This window comes from Rattus norvegicus, chromosome 14 (assembly GCF_021556685.1).
Source record: "Rattus norvegicus strain SHRSP/BbbUtx chromosome 14, alternate assembly SHRSP_T2T, whole genome shotgun sequence".
In the NCBI taxonomy this organism is placed as follows: Eukaryota; Metazoa; Chordata; class Mammalia; order Rodentia; family Muridae; genus Rattus; species Rattus norvegicus.
The window spans coordinates 5,840,054-5,859,750 of NC_141547.1; the positions used below are offsets into that span (position 1 = coordinate 5,840,054).

The 19,697-nt window shown below is 48.2% G+C and overlaps 1 protein-coding gene and 1 long non-coding RNA gene across 6 annotated transcripts in view; one reads left to right on the forward strand and one right to left on the reverse strand.

The window, feature by feature from the left end:
• The window catches only part of Aff1 (ALF transcription elongation factor 1), a 162,600-nt gene that overhangs the window by 17,957 nt on the left and 124,946 nt on the right, over window positions 1–19,697 (reverse strand). For all 4 annotated transcript variants that reach the window (NM_001437106.1, NM_001437107.1, XM_087582827.1 and 1 more), the window contains 5 exon segments: window positions 1,988–2,980; window positions 7,056–7,209; window positions 9,318–9,355; window positions 9,479–9,533; window positions 18,056–18,107. In NM_001437106.1, coding sequence (NP_001424035.1) covers window positions 1,988–2,980; window positions 7,056–7,209; window positions 9,318–9,355; window positions 9,479–9,533; window positions 18,056–18,107 — 1,292 coding nt within the window.
• On the forward strand, window positions 5,287–19,465 carry LOC148001198 (uncharacterized). Of its 2 annotated transcripts, XR_015637251.1 has the most exons (4): window positions 5,294–5,478; window positions 5,608–5,736; window positions 6,792–6,924; window positions 18,207–19,465. It is a non-coding gene; the product is annotated as an uncharacterized LOC148001198 (long non-coding RNA). The 2 variants fall into 2 exon arrangements; XR_015637250.1 differs by lacking the exon at window positions 18,207–19,465 and having other exon boundaries at window positions 5,287–5,478; window positions 6,792–7,438.

Genomic DNA, 19,697 nt, shown 5'->3' on the forward strand with positions numbered 1-19,697 from the left:
TCCTGTGGCTGGTCAGTCAGGGGTCAGGGATACCTCAGCATGGGGGCACAGAGGCACCCCCTTTCCCTACACATCCATAGAGCATAGCCCATCCTCTTTATCTTTTTTATAAATACATCACTCTGTAATCTCTCTGATATTCTCAGGAGTATTTAAGGCTAAAATGCCCTTGAAGACTTGTGAATCCTCTGAGGACTTTTGCTAAACTTCATAGCAGGAGAAGGAGAAGATCGGAGGGGCTTTAAATAAACTGTGCTCATGTGACAGGTTTGGAACACTCTTAAAGGTCTCTAAATACATCTTGAAAAGGCATTTTCATGCTGAAGATGAAGGCTTTGGAGAGAAATATTCCTGGGTTAAAAAACGAGTCGGTATATAGCCTTTTCCCTAGAGCCAGGTTCCCAGGTTGGCAAACCAGGTGACCCACTGGAGCAGCCAGGGAGGCTTGAATGGGAGTCACGGCACTCACGCATGGACCCAATGACATACACAATACCTCCCGCCACGGAGTCCAGGAACTAACACACCACAGGACACATGGCTCTGCTGAGGCGTAAATACACAACAGCTAGCTTTGTATCCAGACCCCTCTGAAAGCTCTCAGTCAGCCAGCTAGCATACCTCAAGCAATGAATGCCTAACCCATGCTAGCCACACTCAGGGCACACCTTGACAGCTTCCCTACCCAAAACACCAGCTTTTCGTGTATCCCTAGATGAGAGTAATGTGGTCAGGCTTGGGAGGACTTTAATGCAGCCAGGATTTAAACCAGTGAGTCCCATGTTGATCTGTCTCAGACAGGCTGATTAACAAGCCAAATCTCTTGGTGGCTCGCCAGAGATTTGTGTCTAAAACGAGGACATGACCACTCCAAGGTGTGGTTGAGGGGAAGCTTATCATTGTAGATGTGAGGGGGAGAGTACAGCCGAAGGCATCAGGAAGCGTCCAGAGTAGGGAGAGAGAGTAGCAAAGTTAACATGGCCAGCAGAGGGACTCATCCATGGAGAGAGTGGGGCAGAGAGTGAGAGAGGAAGGGAGGAGAGAGAAAAGAGAAGAGGGGACCAAGATCACAGGAGCACATGGCCCAAATGGTGGGTTCTGTTGGCATCAGAAGCTGCAGTCGGGAAGCCCATGAGCTAGAGAAGTTTAGGATGGGGCATGGGATGAGAAGAGCCAGGTGCCAGCATGGCCCGTAATGGGTGCTCGCTGCACTGTGGAGAGAACATGGAGGCCAGGGCACAGTATGCTTGGCTAACGGGTACCACGGCTGGCATTTGTCCTCAGTTTCTTTTGGACCGGACGCTTTGGAGAACTCACGTGTGCAGTGAAGATGAGGAAATCTCCAAGCTCTGGACAGAATGCTTCCCTCGGCTGAATGGAAATGAGCTTCCCTTGAGCCAGACCTGGAGGCTCAGCTTCCAGAGGGTGGGCGTTGACCTCAGAGTGCGAGGGAGCTAGACAACGACCCCCACTACCCTGCAGAGCTGGCTCCCCGACACCTGAGCGACACTGACCAACGAAGAAGCAAGCATACTGCAGACACTGTGTCCCTCCACTCCAGTGAAAGCAGAAAAGCGGATGATTAGTACCAGAGACCGCACAAAATAAAGTCAAGGCAGCTCAGATGGGGGAGACAGGAGACTGTCACAAGGAGCAGGACACACCAGGAGTAGGGTGTCCTGGTCAGGCAGGGGCTGCATGGACACTTTTCCCTAAACAGGCCTACCACAAACTGATAACATTTTGTCCCGGACAGACAGACAGACAGACAGACAAGCAGGCAGGCAGGCAGGCAGCCGCGAGAGCGCACACACACACACACACACACACACACACACACACACACACACCATTCCATCTCACCCTGAGAGCTTCTAAAATCTTTCTAGCACGGTGGTGCAGGCCTTTAACTAGGAGGCGGACACAGACAGGTGATCTCTGTGAGTCTGAGGTCAGCCCGGTCTACAGAGCATGTCTCTGCACTCACCTTTCTCTTCTTGGTGACTCGGCTGGAACTGTCACAGCCCCTTGCCTCCGAGTCCTGCTTCTTCCCTGCTGGCAGCTGCTTGTGCTCTGACTTCCTGGGGCGGCCCCCCTTCCCCGGTGGCTGCGGAACCCTCGTGAGAAGGTCTAAGGTTATCTTCACCACCAAGCTTGTCGGTGGTGGAGAGTCCCTGAGCGGCGAGAGCAGTTTGGTGTCTCTCAAAGGCAACAGGAGCTTGTCTCTACAGCTGTCCTCCTGGGTGATCACGGCCTGCCGGCAACCACTAGTCCTGCCACCACCGCTGCCCCTGCCGCTGTTGGGTTGACCCTGGCTCTGAGTCAAGGAGACAAGGGCAGGGTGCTCCTGGTTCCTGTCCCCAGCACTGTCCTTGGTTGGCTGAGGGCCTGAGAGTGCCTTGGAGGGGGCTGTGGAACTCTTATGTTTCCTCTTCTCGATGGGGGTGGGCGCAGGTGGCTGCGGCTTGGGCACAGCTGCCTGAGGCACAGGTACGGGGACCTCAGATTTGGGCTCCCGACTGCCCACAGCACGGGGCCTGCCTTTCGTCTTCACCTTGGGTTTGTCTTTGGATGTCTGCTCCTTTGAGCCATAGGCTACGGGTCCTGCTTCGCCCTCCACCCGAGAGCTGGCCTGGGGCTGCTCTGCCTGGGTGGAGCCCTTGGTGGGTTTTCTGGGTTGTTTACTGCCCACAGTTTGCCGAGGTGGGGGGGTTTCCTGTTGAGCAGGGGACTTCGGACAGTTCCTCTTCCCAGGCTGCGGCCCCTCAGAGGGACCCCGGAGAGCTTTGCTGGAACTCTTCAGGGGAGGGTCTTTGGAATCAGGATGCTGCTGGTCACTGCTGCCCTCACCACCACCCTTACTTTCCTGGCGACATCGTGGAGACTCTGTGCTCCCCCGGCTCTCTAGGGGCACTGATGGTTGGTTGACTTTGGTCAACCAGTTGTCCAGCTGCCATTTGTTTGTTGTCGGAGGCTCAGGCTAGAAGCAGAGGCAGAAGAGCGTTAATCGACCGGGGGTGATAAACGGTGTGAGCAGTCTAACTATACAAGATAAGTGGTCATGTTAGCAGTCTACACAGGACTGTCCCCAGGACGAGTGGCCATCCTGAGCCGCTCATCCCCTCTGAATTGCACATCAGATTCTGTCGTGCTTCTTAAAAATGAGCTTGAACAATTTTGCAACGAGAGCTCTGCCTAGTAGACATTAACTAGTAAGTAACTGGCAACTGCTCAGAGGCCTTCGTGGCATGTCTTTTGTCCTGACGGTGAATTATGGCGTAAGTGGAACAGGATGAACATACTCCGTCTTATAATAAGGAGACGAGGGGGGTTGGGGATTTAGCTCAGTGGTAGAGCGCTTACCTAGGAAGCGCAAGGCCCTGGGTTCGGTCCCCAGCTCCGAAAAAAAGAACCAAAAAAAAAAAAAAAAAAAGGAGACGAGGAAAAGAGACAATACATTATTCAGCTGATAAGGCCCCTCTTCTAACATTTGATTTCACTTACTTAAAAACAGCAATTTATATATGACAGGATTATCGATAACACAGACAGATCTGATCTCCAAACCTTACACGGTGAGAGAGTGAAGCCACTAGTCTCTCTATTCTTTTAAGACAGATATGGCATCTTTTACCAAAGGCGATTAGGCTTGTTCCTAAGCACAAAAAGAAGACCCACGGCAGAGAGACAGACGGACAGTATCAATTATTACCCAGACAACTGACAGGGCAGATCAACGGGTGTCCCTAAAATCCCCCAGGACTTAAACTGTCGCTGCTGATACATGCTACGTCATATTTAGACATTCTTTGCTTCCTTATTTTAGTATTTTATTTTGTAATTGGTATTACTCATTTAAAAAAATTTTATCCTAGGTTTTATACATTTATACAATGTATATTAATTATATAGGGAGTGGGTATGAGCACAGCTACCTCGCTAGAGGCTAGAGCAAGTGTTACGTGTGCTTGTGAGCAGCCTAGTGTGGGTGCTAAGGACCCAAGTCAGGTCTTCTGCATGAGCAGAAGCTGCTCCTGAGTGCTGGACTGTTCTGATGAGTTATATAGCATATGGAAAGAGACATTGTTGGTTGAGAGAGTGGTGGTTATACCTCTTAGAAGATCCCATACATCTCCCCAAAGACCCACTCTTACTGGTGGCTTCTACGGAACCCTTCCCACCATTCCTTGGGGAAGCCTGGGATAGGGTCAACACCTGTGGTTCTGGCTCAGCCAATCACCAGGAAGCTGCTTAGACTGTATTCACGTGCGAACCCACGCAGCCCTATCCCTAAAACAGAGCAACACTGAGATGCATTTAGTATGGAGTCCCTAAAGGAATGTCCTAGTTACAGAAATAGCGCACATTTACTTCCACTGTGCTCCTGAATGTCCAAGAGGGAGCCCCGTGGCCCACTTTCACGGGAAACCTGAGTCGTGTGCCCAGCAAGGAGACACAGTCCTTCCTCTGAACCCAAATGAAGTTGCAAACGACGTGGCTGCTTAAGGCTAGGAATTATTTGGGTTTGAGTAAGAGGTTCGGGGAAATCAGCTCTTAATGTTCAGACAGAAGTGCCGGGTTAGGATCAGTTTGGCTTTTCATTTTTCTCCTCCTTTTCCTCATCCCCTTGTCCCTCAAGGGTGGAAACGCCTAGATATTGAAAACTGGAAGTGAAGGAAAGAAAGCAGAGGGAGTGTTCTGAATGTGTCAGGGCTCCCTTATAGTTGTCCTAACCTCCGAAGTAACAAATGTGTGTGCATTTACAATGAATTGTGGCTCAACACGTAATTCTTCAGGCATACCTAATATGTATGTGCTTACATCGTACAACTCGATGGACCTGAGTTTGTTGCCTGGAGCTCGTGTAAAAGTGAATGGAGACAATCAGCTCTGAGGTTGTCAACTGTGCCACACTCACGAGTGTGCCCCTGCCACACACACCAAATAAATAAGGCATGACGGTGTGCATGCCTTTAATCCCAGCACTGGAGGCAGAGAGAGAGAGAGACAGGCAGATCCCTTCCAGCCTACTCTACAGAGTAAGTTCCTGGCTGTCTAGAGCCACATAGCAGGACCTTGACTCAAAAGTAATAAACTAGTTAATTAGTAATTAAAGACAGAGGTGGGTAAGAAAGTTAAAGCCAGTATGCAGTTGATTATATAATTCATGTAACTCTCAAGTAAAAAGGGAGATTTAGAAGATATTTATTCCAAAGGGGTCAAAAACTAGTTAAATACCTAAGGGAGAATGAAAGTAAACTATGACAAGATATTCCCAGTCTTGGCAGAGGCCACTGACCTCACGCAGAGACACAGTTTCTTCACTGCAATGATTTAAAAAAGCAACGAGAGTTTGGAACGGTTATTTTGCACCTAGGAAGTTGGTGGACTATCTTGTTGGACTTCTGTTTGATAGGGCTTTTTGGGCTAGGGTACGCTACCTAGCCCAGGCTACCCTCCGGCCTTAGAGTCCTCAGGGTAAGGTTTATAGGCTTGTGCTAACAGAGCGAGCTTCTTGTCGGTCACTTTTTGATCAGTAAGACGTATACTTATTTACAATAGAGATAAGATTAAGTCATTTTCTACTTTTCTTCTTTGCGTTCTCAGGGGCAGCAGGACTGAGCCAAGGCCCTAAGAAACAACAGTCCACCGGTGAATACATTTCAATCGCACAGCCGGACGTGCTAAGCTTACTCTTACTGGGACCGGACTCCGCTATTTTATGGAACGTTTTCTGTGAGTAATCTTACAAGCATGCACACTTTTCACACTAAAGACGAAACTCGGGGTTAAGGACACAGCTCGGTGGCAGATCGCATGCTAAGCATGTCCTGTGTTCCGTACCAAAAATAACAAAAACAAGACAGAACCTCCACCCCACCCCACCCCGCAAAACAGTGCCTGCCGTAAATCTGGCCTACATGGCACGTCCATCACCCTTCCTCCTCAGATCCAGAAGAGTCACTTCCATACAGTCAGTGCCACAGGCAGCAGGGAGAGAGAGCACAGAGTTGCTTTCTAAACTCTAAAAAGGCTCCTCAGATGTAGTCAATGCTGACCCAGGTCTATGAACTGTAAAAACCTCAAAAGAACAGAAATGAAGGATGGCCCAGCACTTGCTCTGAGAGCCAGGAACAGTCACACCTAACAGCCCAGCTCGTGCATGTCTCGATCTCATTCCCCATTTAGCCCCACCCCAACCCCATCCCAGCACACAGCCACCTCGCAGAGATGGACTCGGAAGAATGTAACACTGTCTTATGAGAGAGCCTCATTTCCTGGCGCTCTCATCTTAAAGACAGAGGCAGCCAGCGGTCTCTATAAGGGCTGGCCCCATCCAGTAAAAAACAAAAACAAAAACGATGCCCTCCCTTTCCTTGAGCTTGGATCTTCAGACAGCTACTCAGGCGGGCGCTGAGGCTATGTGGCAACCTTGTTAGCTCTACAGCCAATCTCAGAATAGGAGCACGTGGTATGAGTTCTCTAGGGAAACGCAGTCCCCGGGGCTTCCAGTCGCGCTGGTCATCTTTACACCATTTCAAACTGTGGGTGACAACAGACTCAGCTGTCCCTGCTCTACCTGAGGCAGGACAAGCAAGAACCAGAGTCCTCCTGCCAAGGCACTTGGCCTCCAATGTACTACACGGCGCTTGTAGCCTCAAAGACAGAACCGACTCGTTTCTAGCTCCCGTTTCTTTCACTGCAACCACAGATTCCTGAAACTTCAAAGGGCTTTCATCTAATCCACTAATACAGTAACCTACTCAACTAAAACAAGTTTCCCTTTTCAGAAGGAAACAGTGGAAGGAAACACGCTTAGAAAGCAGCACTTGGAGCCGCGGAGACACCCCGTTAGGCCAGCCTGTCTCCACTGCCAAGCGCTTACGGAGCGTCGAAGCGTACAGTGGGAAAGCACTGCTGAAGGTCGGTTGGTCGGATGGCTCAGTGGTAGGGTCAGCGTGCAGCTCTGATGCCTGGCCCCAAAGCCGACATCCTGCCATCTTGCATTGTGCTCTGAGGTGGGGCGGGGGGGGGGGGGGGGACCGACACGATACCTCGGGAGCCTGTGTTTCCAGGGGCTCGTTCTCCTCACTGTCGCTGGAGCTGCTCTCGCTCTCAGAGTCGGAGGAACTGTCTGACTCGCTGCTCTCTGACTCTGCACTACTGGAATGTGCTGAGGCCACGGGCTCGGGAATCGTCTGCGGAGCACTGCGAAGCAACGGGAGGGTACGGTCAAGAGGATCACACACACAGGATTTCTTCCCCGATCCGCTTCTGCCTATCCATATCTGCTCCTAGACAGTAAGCGCACCAATGCCGGCCACGGCAAGAGAAGAGCTTCTGGTACTTCCCTCCCATCAAGCTACAAACAACACATATGCCAGGTGCCTAATATCAATAACAGCCCAGCTTCCTAAATAAAGTTTTATTAGCACCACCTGCAATTGTCTCACAGGGCCTCCATGGCTGCGTTCATGCTGCAGTCGTAGAGTTGAGCAGTTACAGCAGAGACATGTCCCACAGAAGCTAAAACATTTACTATGTGGCTCACGAAGATTGCCATAGATAGCTCGAAAGAGAAAGTATAAAAGAAAAGCTAGTGGGCAACCCTCCCCCACACCCCTGTATTCTCTACACAGGGCCTAACTACATAGCAACCAAAAGCTACTGGTGACAGAGGGTGTCCCTTGGCCGGGCAAGCACCCAGTCACCGTTTGTGGTGGAGTTATACAAGGGGCCATTCTTTATGACTAGCTGGGTAGGCCATTAACTCTAGGCCCATGGAGAAGGCATAAGGATCGCGGATAGACACAGTTTCAAACCACATGCGATCTTAAAAGCTGCCCTAAGTGGTATTAGCTAAAGCAGAAATCTTTAACTTCCAACGTTTTCAAACCTACCTACAATAGTCACAAAAATAAACCCTTATTAAATAGTGAATTAATAATGTTAAAAACAAAAACAAAAACAAAACCACTGGCTGGTGTCATTTTAGAGCAAACACTATCCCAGGATGCCCCCCTCTCTTCAGGACTCCGTCAGCTGAGTCAGCTGCAGGGCCAGCCAGGGCCAGGGCAGCGGAACGACACACTGTGAAGAAAACTCTTGCTCCTAGCTAACTCCTGACCTCTGCTGTCACATTTGCCTTCCCCTCAGCTTTTACCTATGATCAGTTTGTCATATGTTATGAGTCAACACAGGTCACTACTGATTTTAACAAGATTGGATGTGAACAGACAGATTGAGTACAGGACTGTATAATTAATGTTTCCTTTAACGTAACCAAGCCATCAAGTTCTTTCTGGTGACCCTCCAAGTGGCTGACCACCTTGCATGGCAGCAAGATAGCTTGGGTCTTTGACTGTGAGGGTCAGGTATCTTCTACCTTAGACCAATAATATAGTAGTATAGCACACTTTTAAAAACAGTTTTTAAGGGGTTGGGATTTGGCTCAGCGGTAGAACACTTGCTTAGCAAGCGCAAGGCCCTGGGTTCGGTTCCCAGCTCCAAAAAAAAAAAAAAAAAAAGCAGTGTTCCTCCCACCCCGCCCCCCAAAAATAATTCCAACCAGGAACGCTGGGAACTAGTCCTGGAGGAATTCAATGTTACTGATTTAGAGGACATGCTTTTCTACCAGATTCACAAATGCATGGTCTCCTTTGTCCAAACACTCGTCACACAAAGCCAATGGCCAACTGTGTTTAAAGCTTATTTAAGCTCCATATCCCATCTGGCCTCTAACTGTCTGCCTTCCTGCTCCGTCTCCCAGGCTCAAGGATCACAGATCTGCCTCGTCACCCCTGGCTCAGCTGGGCGTGTGTGGACATGTGTGTGTGAGTGTGAGAGCGAACACGAACAAGTGTACACGAGAATGCATGTGCGTGTGGAGGCCAGAAGTTGACATTAGGTGTCTTCTTCGACCGACCTCCAGATTTGAGACAGGGCCTCTCACAGACTAAGCCAGGCAAGGCCAGAACGCCTTGGAATCCTCCACACCTCTAGACTATGCGGTCACACCTGACTGCCTGCTGAGGGTTGAGTCCTGGCACTCAGAAGGCAAGCACTTTACCAAGACACTTCTCCAACCACACAGTACAAAGGAACTTAACATCCAAAACAATGCTCCTCCACTTCCACAGGGCTAGGGACCTCCCACCAGCTGACTTGAGTTTTAGAACAATCAAACTGGCACTTATCCTCAGCTGTGACAAGCACCGCCCCTTTCATGAAGCTACAAATCCTTGGGACTTTATTCTCCTGTGGTTTGTGGGAAGGAAGGCAATAATAGTTTGGGAGGCGGAACGTGCAGACTGTACCTTGGAGGTGCAGGTGGGGACGGAGGCTTCTCCACGGCCTGGACATTCACAGAAAGGGGAAGACATTGCAGGAAAGAACAGAAACACAGGTTAGGACAAGCAGCTGGATGGCATCCGACCCGCTTAGGGTATTCTTGGTGTCATCAGAACTCAACACTCACTTGCTCCACGTCGCTTTCCTCACTGTCACTGAGCTGCAGGTCATCCTCGAGCATGCTAGAAGAAGTAACAGACTTAGGAGAACTGGTAACTTTTTTGGCATTTAAATAGAGCACGCGCCTAAAGACACTGATGAGGGATAGACAGGGGTAAGCTGGAGGCTCGCTCTGTGTGCTTGCTTAATTCAATTTTCTAGAAACTCAAGCTTTACCATTTAACATCGAAAACGGATCAGCCAAGCTCCTTGCAAAGCCAAAGCCCCAAATGCCACCTCTTTGGAATCCTACAGAGAAATCCTGGTGAGCATTTCTAATGTGCCCTATGACTACGCCCATGACTCCTGTTCAGAGAAAACGTCCAGACACACAAGCCAAGACGACGAAGAGAATACAGGACAGCAAGTGACCTTAAACCGCACAAGTAAAATAAGCAATCATCTATCCCATGTGCCGATGCCGAAAGGATGTAAGGTATTTAAACAGCGCCAAACAAGCACATAAAATGTCCTCAAGATGACCAACAACAGTCCCCTTCATTTTTGCCCAAAGGACACTATTAAACATTGAGCACTGTTGTTAGCAGATTAAAAAAAAAAAAATCCTTCTCTTTTGGTCACTTGGATACAAATTGGTGCTCAATGTTCTCCTTAGTTTAATATTGCAAACGGCCCTGTTGAAAGTGTATTTCAGTCTTACCACTACTAATTTTGGTAAGGGGGGAAAAAAAGTCAGCTCATTTCCTAAAATCTGTATTACTACACATTGCTAGGCACTCTGGCTTATGACAAATCCTAACATTAAAAATGTTCCCAAACTGCGCGTTCTCTCAAACCTCAGTACCCACCATCCTTCCATTCATAAACATTTCCCAGAGATCCACCGGAGATCGAGGGTCTCTCACATTTCTCTCTAATATTACAGGGCATGGCTATCACTCACACACACACACACACACACACACACACACACACACACACACACAAAAGGAAGTAAAACAGGGAAAAAAATCTGCTTGTATATTACTTATGTACCAGGAAGCAAATTAAAACTCATTCAGAAGATCTCAAAAATACCTCCTCAGGGAGGAAGCCATGGCTCCTTCAGGAGCCCAGGGTAAAAACATGGCGGCTGCATTTTCTGAAGCGATAAATTACGGAACTGGGCTTCTCACCAATGACCCGCGTGGTGTGGCAGTTCCGCCAAGGCATTATTTCACCAGCACATGTGCTAATCATCTTCCTGTGTACATTTTTAAAAAAAAAATGAAAAAAAACTGAAGCTGGGCATGGTGGCTCATGCCTTTAACCCCAGCACTCAGGATGATGCAGAGACAGGGGGATCTCTCAGTTTGAGGACAGCCAGGGCTAGACAGAGAAACCTTGTCTAGAAACAAAGAGGGGTGTGGGGTGAGAAAGAGAGAGAGAGAGACAGAGAGAGGAAAATTTTAGCTACTTATAAGTTGAAGATCTTGCTCAATGTTTACCAAGTGGAGACCAAATTCCTATTTTACCATGGCTAGAAAACACAGTCCTCAGTCATGGGACCTGGCAGTTAGCCATCAGAATGGTATGCAAAAAAAAAAAAAAAAAAAAAAAAAAAGTCACTCAACAGGTTTGCTGCTAGGTTGGGTTGGCTAGGAGGCACAGGGAGAGATAGAAGGTATTATCTTTGGAAAAAAAGAAAATCACAAGGTATAACACACCACAGGTTGGGGGAAGCCTGGCAACGTTGGTAAAGTGTATTGGTATTAAACACCCAGACAAAACGGTATAAAGAAACACCATCTCTTAGTTTCTTTTGTATAAAACTAATCTTTCTTAATTTATGCACCACAAATGATCCTGTAATCCCACCACACTCCCATTCAGAGCAGAGAATTAAAAAGCCTTTATGTTTCCCCCTTGCTACTGAATTAACACATTAGCCTCGACGGATATGCTCTCCTAAGACAAGCCCAGGCACACAAAGTTCTGAGCTCATTCGGAAACAGCAGGTACCATGAAACCTCTACAGATTTCTGGAAGTCGTACAGGACGAGAAGTCAATAACAAGACATGTCTGTTGGTATGAAAGCTATCCAAGATGTTTCAAAGTGGAGACAGTGCTCCGGGAGGGAGGGCTGCTGAAAATGGGCCTGAGGACCTTCTACAGATTTAAAATGTAGGAAATTCAGTGGAAAAGTGAAACCTGTCACTTAGGTAAGACATCAGTGCCATTTATATACTCTGTGTTTCCTACGGTCAAAAAATCTGTGAGTGAAATGTATTTGATTAAAGAAATAAAAAGTTAAGGGGTTGGGGATTTAGCTCAGTGGTAGAGCGCTTGCCTAGCAAGCGCAAGGCCCTGGGTTCGGTCCCCAGTTCTGGAAAAAAGAAAAAAGAAAAAGAAAAAAAAAAAAAAGAAATAAAAAGTTAGCTGGGCATGGTGTGGTGGTGCACACCACCAATACTCAGGAGGCTGAGGCAGGAGGGTCTGAGTTCAAAGCCAGCCTGGTCTACTGAGAGAAATGCTCTCTTCAACAGAAAAACAAGTGTCTTGGACCAGTCAAATGGTTCAGAGGGTAAAAGCAGGATGCCTGGAGTAGGAGTCCCAGGTCCTGCTGGCTGTCTTCTAGCCATTCACCATCATCATTCATGCACACAATAGACAAGACAGACAGACAGACAGACAGACAGACAGACAGACAGACAGACAGATGAAAATGAAGACAAGAATAAAACAGGCATAGTGGCACATGCCTGAAACCGGGGGAGGTGGATCAGAAGGTTAAACTCAGCTACAAATTCCAGGACAGCCTGGAGTACATAAGATTCTCAAAACAAGCAAGGAGACAAACAAAAAAGCCAAAGACCCAACATGTGTCATAGGAGAACCAGAAGACAAAAGTACGCTGTCTGTGTCTGCTGCTCCAGCTAAGAGTAGCCAGAAAACCTTCCACAAATCAGTTTACAACATCACCAGATGTGGGCCACTCAGCATACGTCAGCACACTACCGGGAGGCAGGCAGTCAGAAGCAGTTTCAAGTTTTTAATAAGAAATTTGTATAACACCTACAATTTAATTTATTTGAAAACCATAATCAGATCCTGCTGGACAGGGAAAATTCGTAAGTGCCATGATTTTTCAAAAAGCACAATCTCTAAAGTTGAAAGTACGGCGCTTGGGTACCGGAGAGGTGCTTTAAGAGCACAGACAGCAGTTAGCAGCTCCCTGTTGTTCCTTAAGAAATTCCTTCTCGGGTTGGGGATTTAGCTCAGTGGTAGAGCACCTGCCTAGGAAGCGCAAGGCCCTGGGTTTGGTCCCCAGCTCCAGAAAAAAAAAAAAAAAAAAAAAGAAATTCCTTCTCTGGCACTGCCTGTAAAAGGCCTGGTCCACAGATAGGGGTCCTGCATCTGTCCATAAAACCCAGGTCAGGAGAACAGTAGCCCCGGGGGTGTGTTCCTCCTTATCTGTGAGTTCCTCTATGGCAAAATCAAAGGCATATTTACTTGCAGCTCCATGTGCCTCAACCTAGAACACAGCACACACCAAGTGTTGGCGGGAGGGCCGTGGCTCTGAGTCATGGGCTCTCTCTGGGTTCAATCCCCGGGAAAGAGGCAAACAAATCCAAAGTTTGGAGAGATGGGGAGAGGAAAACAGAAATGGGAAAAAGAAGTGTGGGAGGGAGAGAATGAAAATCAAGCAGGCTGAAATAAATCGAATAAAAATTGAATAAAAAACGGCAGGCCTGGGTATGTGAGTGAGGGGAAATGGCCCCTCATACAGAACTGGGATGCAGAGGCCCAGCCCATCTCCTGTGAGATCCCCTTGCTGTGCCAAAACAAAAATTAGAGGGCCTGACGGATTTAAATCTGAGTTCTATGAGAAATGAGAAAGACCTGAACTTAGCATAAAACAGTGCCTAGGCCATCGGGGTGAATATTCTAGTTCCCCCTGTGAGAAGAAAATAACTGAACCTCACACACTTTAGTCAAATACTTAACGTCATTTCCAAGCTCCAGAGCAAAGGCCGTTACTGCAAAGCACTCAGCCACATATGCCCTACGCCCATGCTGTTCAAACAGGGGGCCGACATTCCAGAAAAGGGACTCTGGACCGCACATAGTGTGACCACATTTCCAGCACAGGTGAAGTCAGTTTGCACACAGACATTACATACAGGCGGCCTGGGCGCCTTTGTGTGACTGGGTTCCGAGTTCCGCTCCTCTGAACAGACAGGCCCTGGTAGGCATGTTTCCGTCAGTCGCCCCAACATTACCGTGTTGCTTTCTTGCCACTTCCTAGTACTGGTTTTTCCAAGGACCTCTCTGCCAATAGTCTCGGCACCGAAGATCCCCAAAACTATTTAAATAAGCTCATATCTCTGACTTAATTTTTAGTAGCATTTTACTTAAGTAGTGAATGGAATGAATCAAGTCAACAGTGGCTATCTGTAATAAGTCCTGATGGTGGTCGGTGTGTTGAATACAAGAGGAAAGGCACCCGTGTGTTCATACCCCGTGTGCTCAAACATGATACAAACACATAGTATGTTACTCAGTCCCCCAAATGACTTGGGGGTGTGTTTGAAGGGTGGGGGAGGCTGAACTCCAAGACATAACTGGGATTGCCCAAATTTACAAACACTCAGGCGTTTGTTCCTCTGAGTGCTTGCCTATTTTTTTTTAGGTAGCTCTGTATTATGCAGAGAAGGCTGGCCTTGAACGCACTGAGGCTGGCCTGCCTGCCTCCACCTCCTGAGCACGGTCTGGCATTGGTCCGTTTGCCTTTTGGAGAGAGGATCTCACAAGGTGGACCAAACTGTCTCCAATCCCACAAGGATTCCCCCTTCCTCAGCCTTCCAAGCACTAAGTTCACGGTACCACTAATCCTGACTTCTGGTTCCTTTTGGAAACAGGGCAGAAATATGGGCCACAGTTGCCTGTGGGAGGCCATGGGAGGCTACAAATTATAAAGAAAGGAGAGATCATACCATAAAGAAAAGAGCAGATCCTAAGCCACTGAAGGCTTACAGGGGAGAAGGGGGTAGGGAGCGGGAGAGAGGGAGAGAGGGAGAGAGGGAGGGAGGGAGGGGAAGGGTTGTGGTAGAGGAGGAAGGAGAAGGGGGAGGAGCAGCAGGTCCATCCTTACTTCCCCTCATTGTAAACCTCTAGTTTTCCTCCAGAAACACACAAAACACTTCCCCCTTGAAAGCAAGTTAAGGAGGTCCTTGTGTACTCCCATAACCCCAGGTTCTCTATCACTGAAAACAAGGTAGCCCTTTCCCAAGAAGCCAGGTGTAGCACACTCAGCAGTGCTGGCCACTACAAAAATCCGTCACCGGATACAGGACAACCCAGGTGTGTGTCCTTGAAGTACTTGGGCTGGCGGCATCTCGACAACCAGTAACATAAAACTTCCACCTGCCGTAGCTACTTTTTGATGCTACCTATCTGTCAACAACACTCTTGGTTAGAGCTGCCAAGGGGTATCCAAGTAAAACATCGTCCATGAGCTAACTTTCTATAAAAATGGGCAAGAGGGAAAAAATGAATTTTCTTAGACTGATATGATTGAGATTAATGGGGACGAGGAAGCCGTGTGACCAGAGCGCATGCTGAGGGATTTGGGGTGTGAGTTCCCAGGAATATGAGCAAGGCCTACAGCTCAATCCCCTGCATCAATCACAGAGAAACAAAACAGAAAACAAGGAAGTGCCAGGAGGCCGGTCAAGTCTTCCAGCTGGCATTTAAGTACTGCGCTGATTCAGACACAGTAAACCGACTCCTGCCCCCCTCCCATCTGTACAAAGGAACTTAAAAACTAGCACTGGAGACAACTCGAATACTCACATTATTTACAAAAGAAAAATCACACTTCCTCTGGCTACCATCAACTCAGCCCTTCCCTCCCATCCAACCCTAGGTACCCCTGAAGTCCTGTCTCTTATTCCTTTATTCACAGATTTCAGAGGCAATGGATAAATAAATGGGGGTAGCACCTCTCCATGCATCGCTCACCCCTGAGAGAGAGGGGGACTCAAGCTGCAGGAACAGTGGGGTGCGCTCTACAGCTTGTGGCCTCCCCGAGGGCCTGCCAAGTGTCCTGCACTCCCAGCGAGGAACTGCACAGGACACGATAACCTTAGGAAGAGGAAACGTTCTGTGTGTTGTCCCGAAACTGCAGATGTACATCTTGGGAAGGAAGTGGACCAACAGCTAAGTGCCACTAAACAAACATGTCCTGCCCTGAACCTGGAGGCAACAGTCACCATCAGAGCTTTGCCGACAGGGTCCACAGGAGCGTGAGACCTGCACACGCATACACTCGAGCAATGTGTACTTGAACACACTGCTTTTACGTATACATCCCGCTACTGCTGAGCTCTTGCACCCAAGACTAGACTACAGGCCCAGCGGTAGGAGGTAGGACCTCAGTCTTCCTCTTAAATGGATTAGCTGCTTCTAGACCTAGTAAGACGAAGGTTGCTTTTCCTCTTCGAACCAAAGCATAAATAGCCCTGTGATGATCAATTCTGGCGTCCCAGGAATATTAGACTACAGCCCCGATGCTCCGCCTGCCTCCTGCCATTCAAACACGCTCAACAACACTAGTGAGACTTGACTGATCAAATGAACCAATAGCACTAAGAAACCTTCCATACAAATTGTGAGCGCATTCTAGCATTGTAGCATTATAGTAAAATAGACTGGATTGTCCTATCCACTCGCTCTCCCCTAAAGGCAGGTACATAGAAGGAATGCCTTTGTCCGGGGGGTACATTTTACTTTGGCATTTCTCAATACCGTGATGAACCCATTGCCTGACAGAACTACCAAGTCTACACGAGCTTTATTATCTACTCACCCGGCCTCAGTGGCCCTTCCTGCACGTTCTTTCTACCCAAACCTGACTGCCCTCATCCTGATTTCACCCTGCCCTGCTTCTCTCTTACAAGCATCACGGGCACTTGTTTCAAAAATGAATGAGTGGTTTGTATTTATCGATGGCTTCTCTGATTCCCACGGTTGCTATGATGTCCCTAGGACCCCAGGGCTGCATGTGATGGACAGAGGGAGAAGTGACTTCTGCCCACTCGCTTTCAGGCTCCTTTGGGGTACAGCAGCAGCCAACCCTTCCTCCTCTCATGAGCAGCTGCTTCCTGCCCGCAGTGCCACTGCTCAGCTGAGCCCAGTGAGCCCTGGGCTTCAGTTCTCCCTCCTGGATGCTAGAAAGCAATGGCCCGGACCTTTTCCCATGACCAGGGCTTGATCCCCAACCTCCAGCCATCACAGACAAGTACAGACAGAGACTGATAGCCTGGGGGCAGTCTCGTAGACTCCCATAGAATTGGTCCTTGGGCCTATCTCTTCCATACTTTAATCCAGTGACTCAAAACTGCCAGTACTTAGGAGCAAGCAAATCCCCCAAAATGGAAACAGAAACCAGAAAAGGGAAAACCCTTTTGAGATTTCTCTTTTTCAAATAGAGGACACTAACAAGGAAAATCTTCTCATCTACCAAGAGCACATTAATATATAATCTGATCAAGCAAAAAAACAAAACAAAACAAAACAAAAATCCTTCAGAAGATAAAAATTCATCTGTCAAAACTCTTAGGCTACTGTTCATCTATCTTTCTATGTTGACATGGAAATCAACCTCCACTGTGAGATGTAATAATAATATCTTTAACTCATCTGATATCTTTTGGAAGTGTCCTTCCTCCAAAACACAGGCAACAAATACTGAGCTCAAAAAAATAGAAGAAACAGGCTAGAGAGATGGCTCAGCGTAGAAGATCACTGGCTGCTTCTCCAGAGGACCAGAGTTCAAATCCCAGCACCTACATGGTGGTTCACATCCACCTATAACACATCCAGTTCCAGGTGATCTAATGCCCTCTTCTAGACTCCTTGGGTACTGGGGACACACAGAAGAAAGCAGCAGGCCTTTGAACTCATGCAACGTCCATCTAACCTGTCAGTGCACGGGTGCGGGAGACCCACAGACACAGAGGGAGAAGCCTGAGGATCTCACTTCACTCAGTCCCTGGAAATTACTTCCAGGGGGAAGGCGGTAAAGAAATAGTGACTGGATACTTTTGAGAAACAAATTGGGTCAAAATGCTGAGGGAAACACCCATAGCATGAAAGCTAAGTGTTTCCAAAAACCCCATCTAGATGTGCCTGACCTGGACAAGACCAGCAGGGGGCAGAACAGGACGCTGACACTAAATGGGCTGGAAAACGGCAGAAGAATCTCATCCCGCACTTCTCCCAGAGTTAACTTCCAAAGCTAGGGCTACTTAAGTTCGAAGTTCTAAAAGCGAAAGCCTCTGGAGTTCCACGGTCGATGCATAAATAATAACTCAAAGCCTTTCTCTCCAGAAAACCCCTCAGCACATTCCCCTACAGCGCATAAACCTTGAATCTGCCATAACCAGGGTTATGCCCTCTACAGTGAAGCCCTTTCATGAACTCATGAACTGAGAGCAGGGGGAGGAGGGGCAGCCTACACAATGGACCTACAGGGGAAATCTCGACGCTGCAAATTATCAGATTTTAATGAATGAGGGTTCGTTTCCCATTTTTACTTACGATGTTCCTTGCTGGGGGTTGGGGTGGGTTTTTGAAGGTGCATCGTATTGTTCTGTGGGGAGGAAGATACAGTCAGAACAGCATGGAAACACGAGGTTTATACAACCGCTCGCTCTAAGTTCCCTCTTCTCTGCTTCTCCCGGTTACCCAGGCACATTACCGATCTGCACGTGACGCAGCCTCTCAGGCACGGCATTTACAGTCTCGTGAAAGAATGCTTATTCGGAAACAGAATGGCAGCAATGGACATTCAGCCAGAGCCGCTCTGAACACAGAGCTTAAGAGTGGGATCCAACCTGCTCTTAACTGAGGGGGACGGTTCCTGTTCTTGGTGACAGTCGACTGGGCCCTCATGGGTGCGCCATGACAATTCTGTTCTCAAATCCCACCTGGCTTGACTCTCAGGTCCATCTGCGACTGCACAGCCTCTCTCCCATACCTGTCCCTCCTGGAGACAATCTCCCATGGCCTAATTCATTCACTTAGTGCCTATTTATAGACACCCCTGTAGAAACCAATATACAGACATCTGGCCCCATCTGCAAACGTGCTTGCAGTTGCCCGAGGGACACTAAACAGGCCTACAAACATCTACAACCTAGGGCAGTCTGAGGTAAGTGCATGGGGCAATTATGTAAATTTACTGTCCTGAGATTGATTCCAGGATTGTAATGACCAAAGGCAAATTACGGAAAGTTTGCAATGGCTGGATCAGAGAGACCGTGTGGGGTTCTACCAGAGTGAAGACCTTCAGGAAGGAGAACCCATGAGGAGAGGTGGAGGGGTCAAGCCCTGGGTCTGTCCCAGGTGAGGTTGGGTGTACAGTGTGCAGTGGCCAGCAGGAACACCGGTGAGAGCCTAGCTCACAAAACCGGATCCAGGATAGAAAGTTCAGGGAAACAGCAGAGTGCTGCAGAGAGACTCATCCCTGAGGACTGCCCTGATGTACCCTAAAAGCGACCGAAAGTAAGGCAGTGTGCCAGCCGGGAAGCAACTGATTTGTCTGGACACAGGGTCCAGGGGACCAATGTTGGGTGAGCTACTCTTAAACCCTTCTGTGCTTGCAGCTACCCACTTGCTCCTCATGGTGGCAGCAGCTCTCACACTTTCAAATTGTTGTCCTGTGGCCTAGACATCTAGAGGCGGATCTGAGTTAGAGCCCAGCCTAGTCTGCAAAGTGAGTTCTAGGACAGCCAGGGCTACACAGAAAAGCCTTGTCTTGAAAAACAAGAAACAAGGGATGGAGAGACTAATTGGTTAGGAACACTGCTCTTCCAGAGGTCCTGAGTTCAATCCCCAGCACCCGCATGGTGGCTCACATCCATCTGTAATGGTATCCAATGCTCTCTTCTGGTGTGTGTGTGAAGACAGCTACAGTGTACTTGTACACATAAAATAAATAAATCTGAGAAACAAACGAACAAAAACTTTAAAAATGTTGCGTGTAATATTAACTAGTATTTGTTTAGAATTTAACGAAAACAGCTCACTTCATATTAAACCTACAGAGTGGCTCTGGGCTTTGTTCTGTTTCGTTCCTGTGGGCATTTGCTATGTGTGTATCATTACCAAGTCTGTTAACAATTATTAAAAGCAAAAGCAAAACACATCTCTCTTCTGTAAGGCGATACAAACTGTAGGC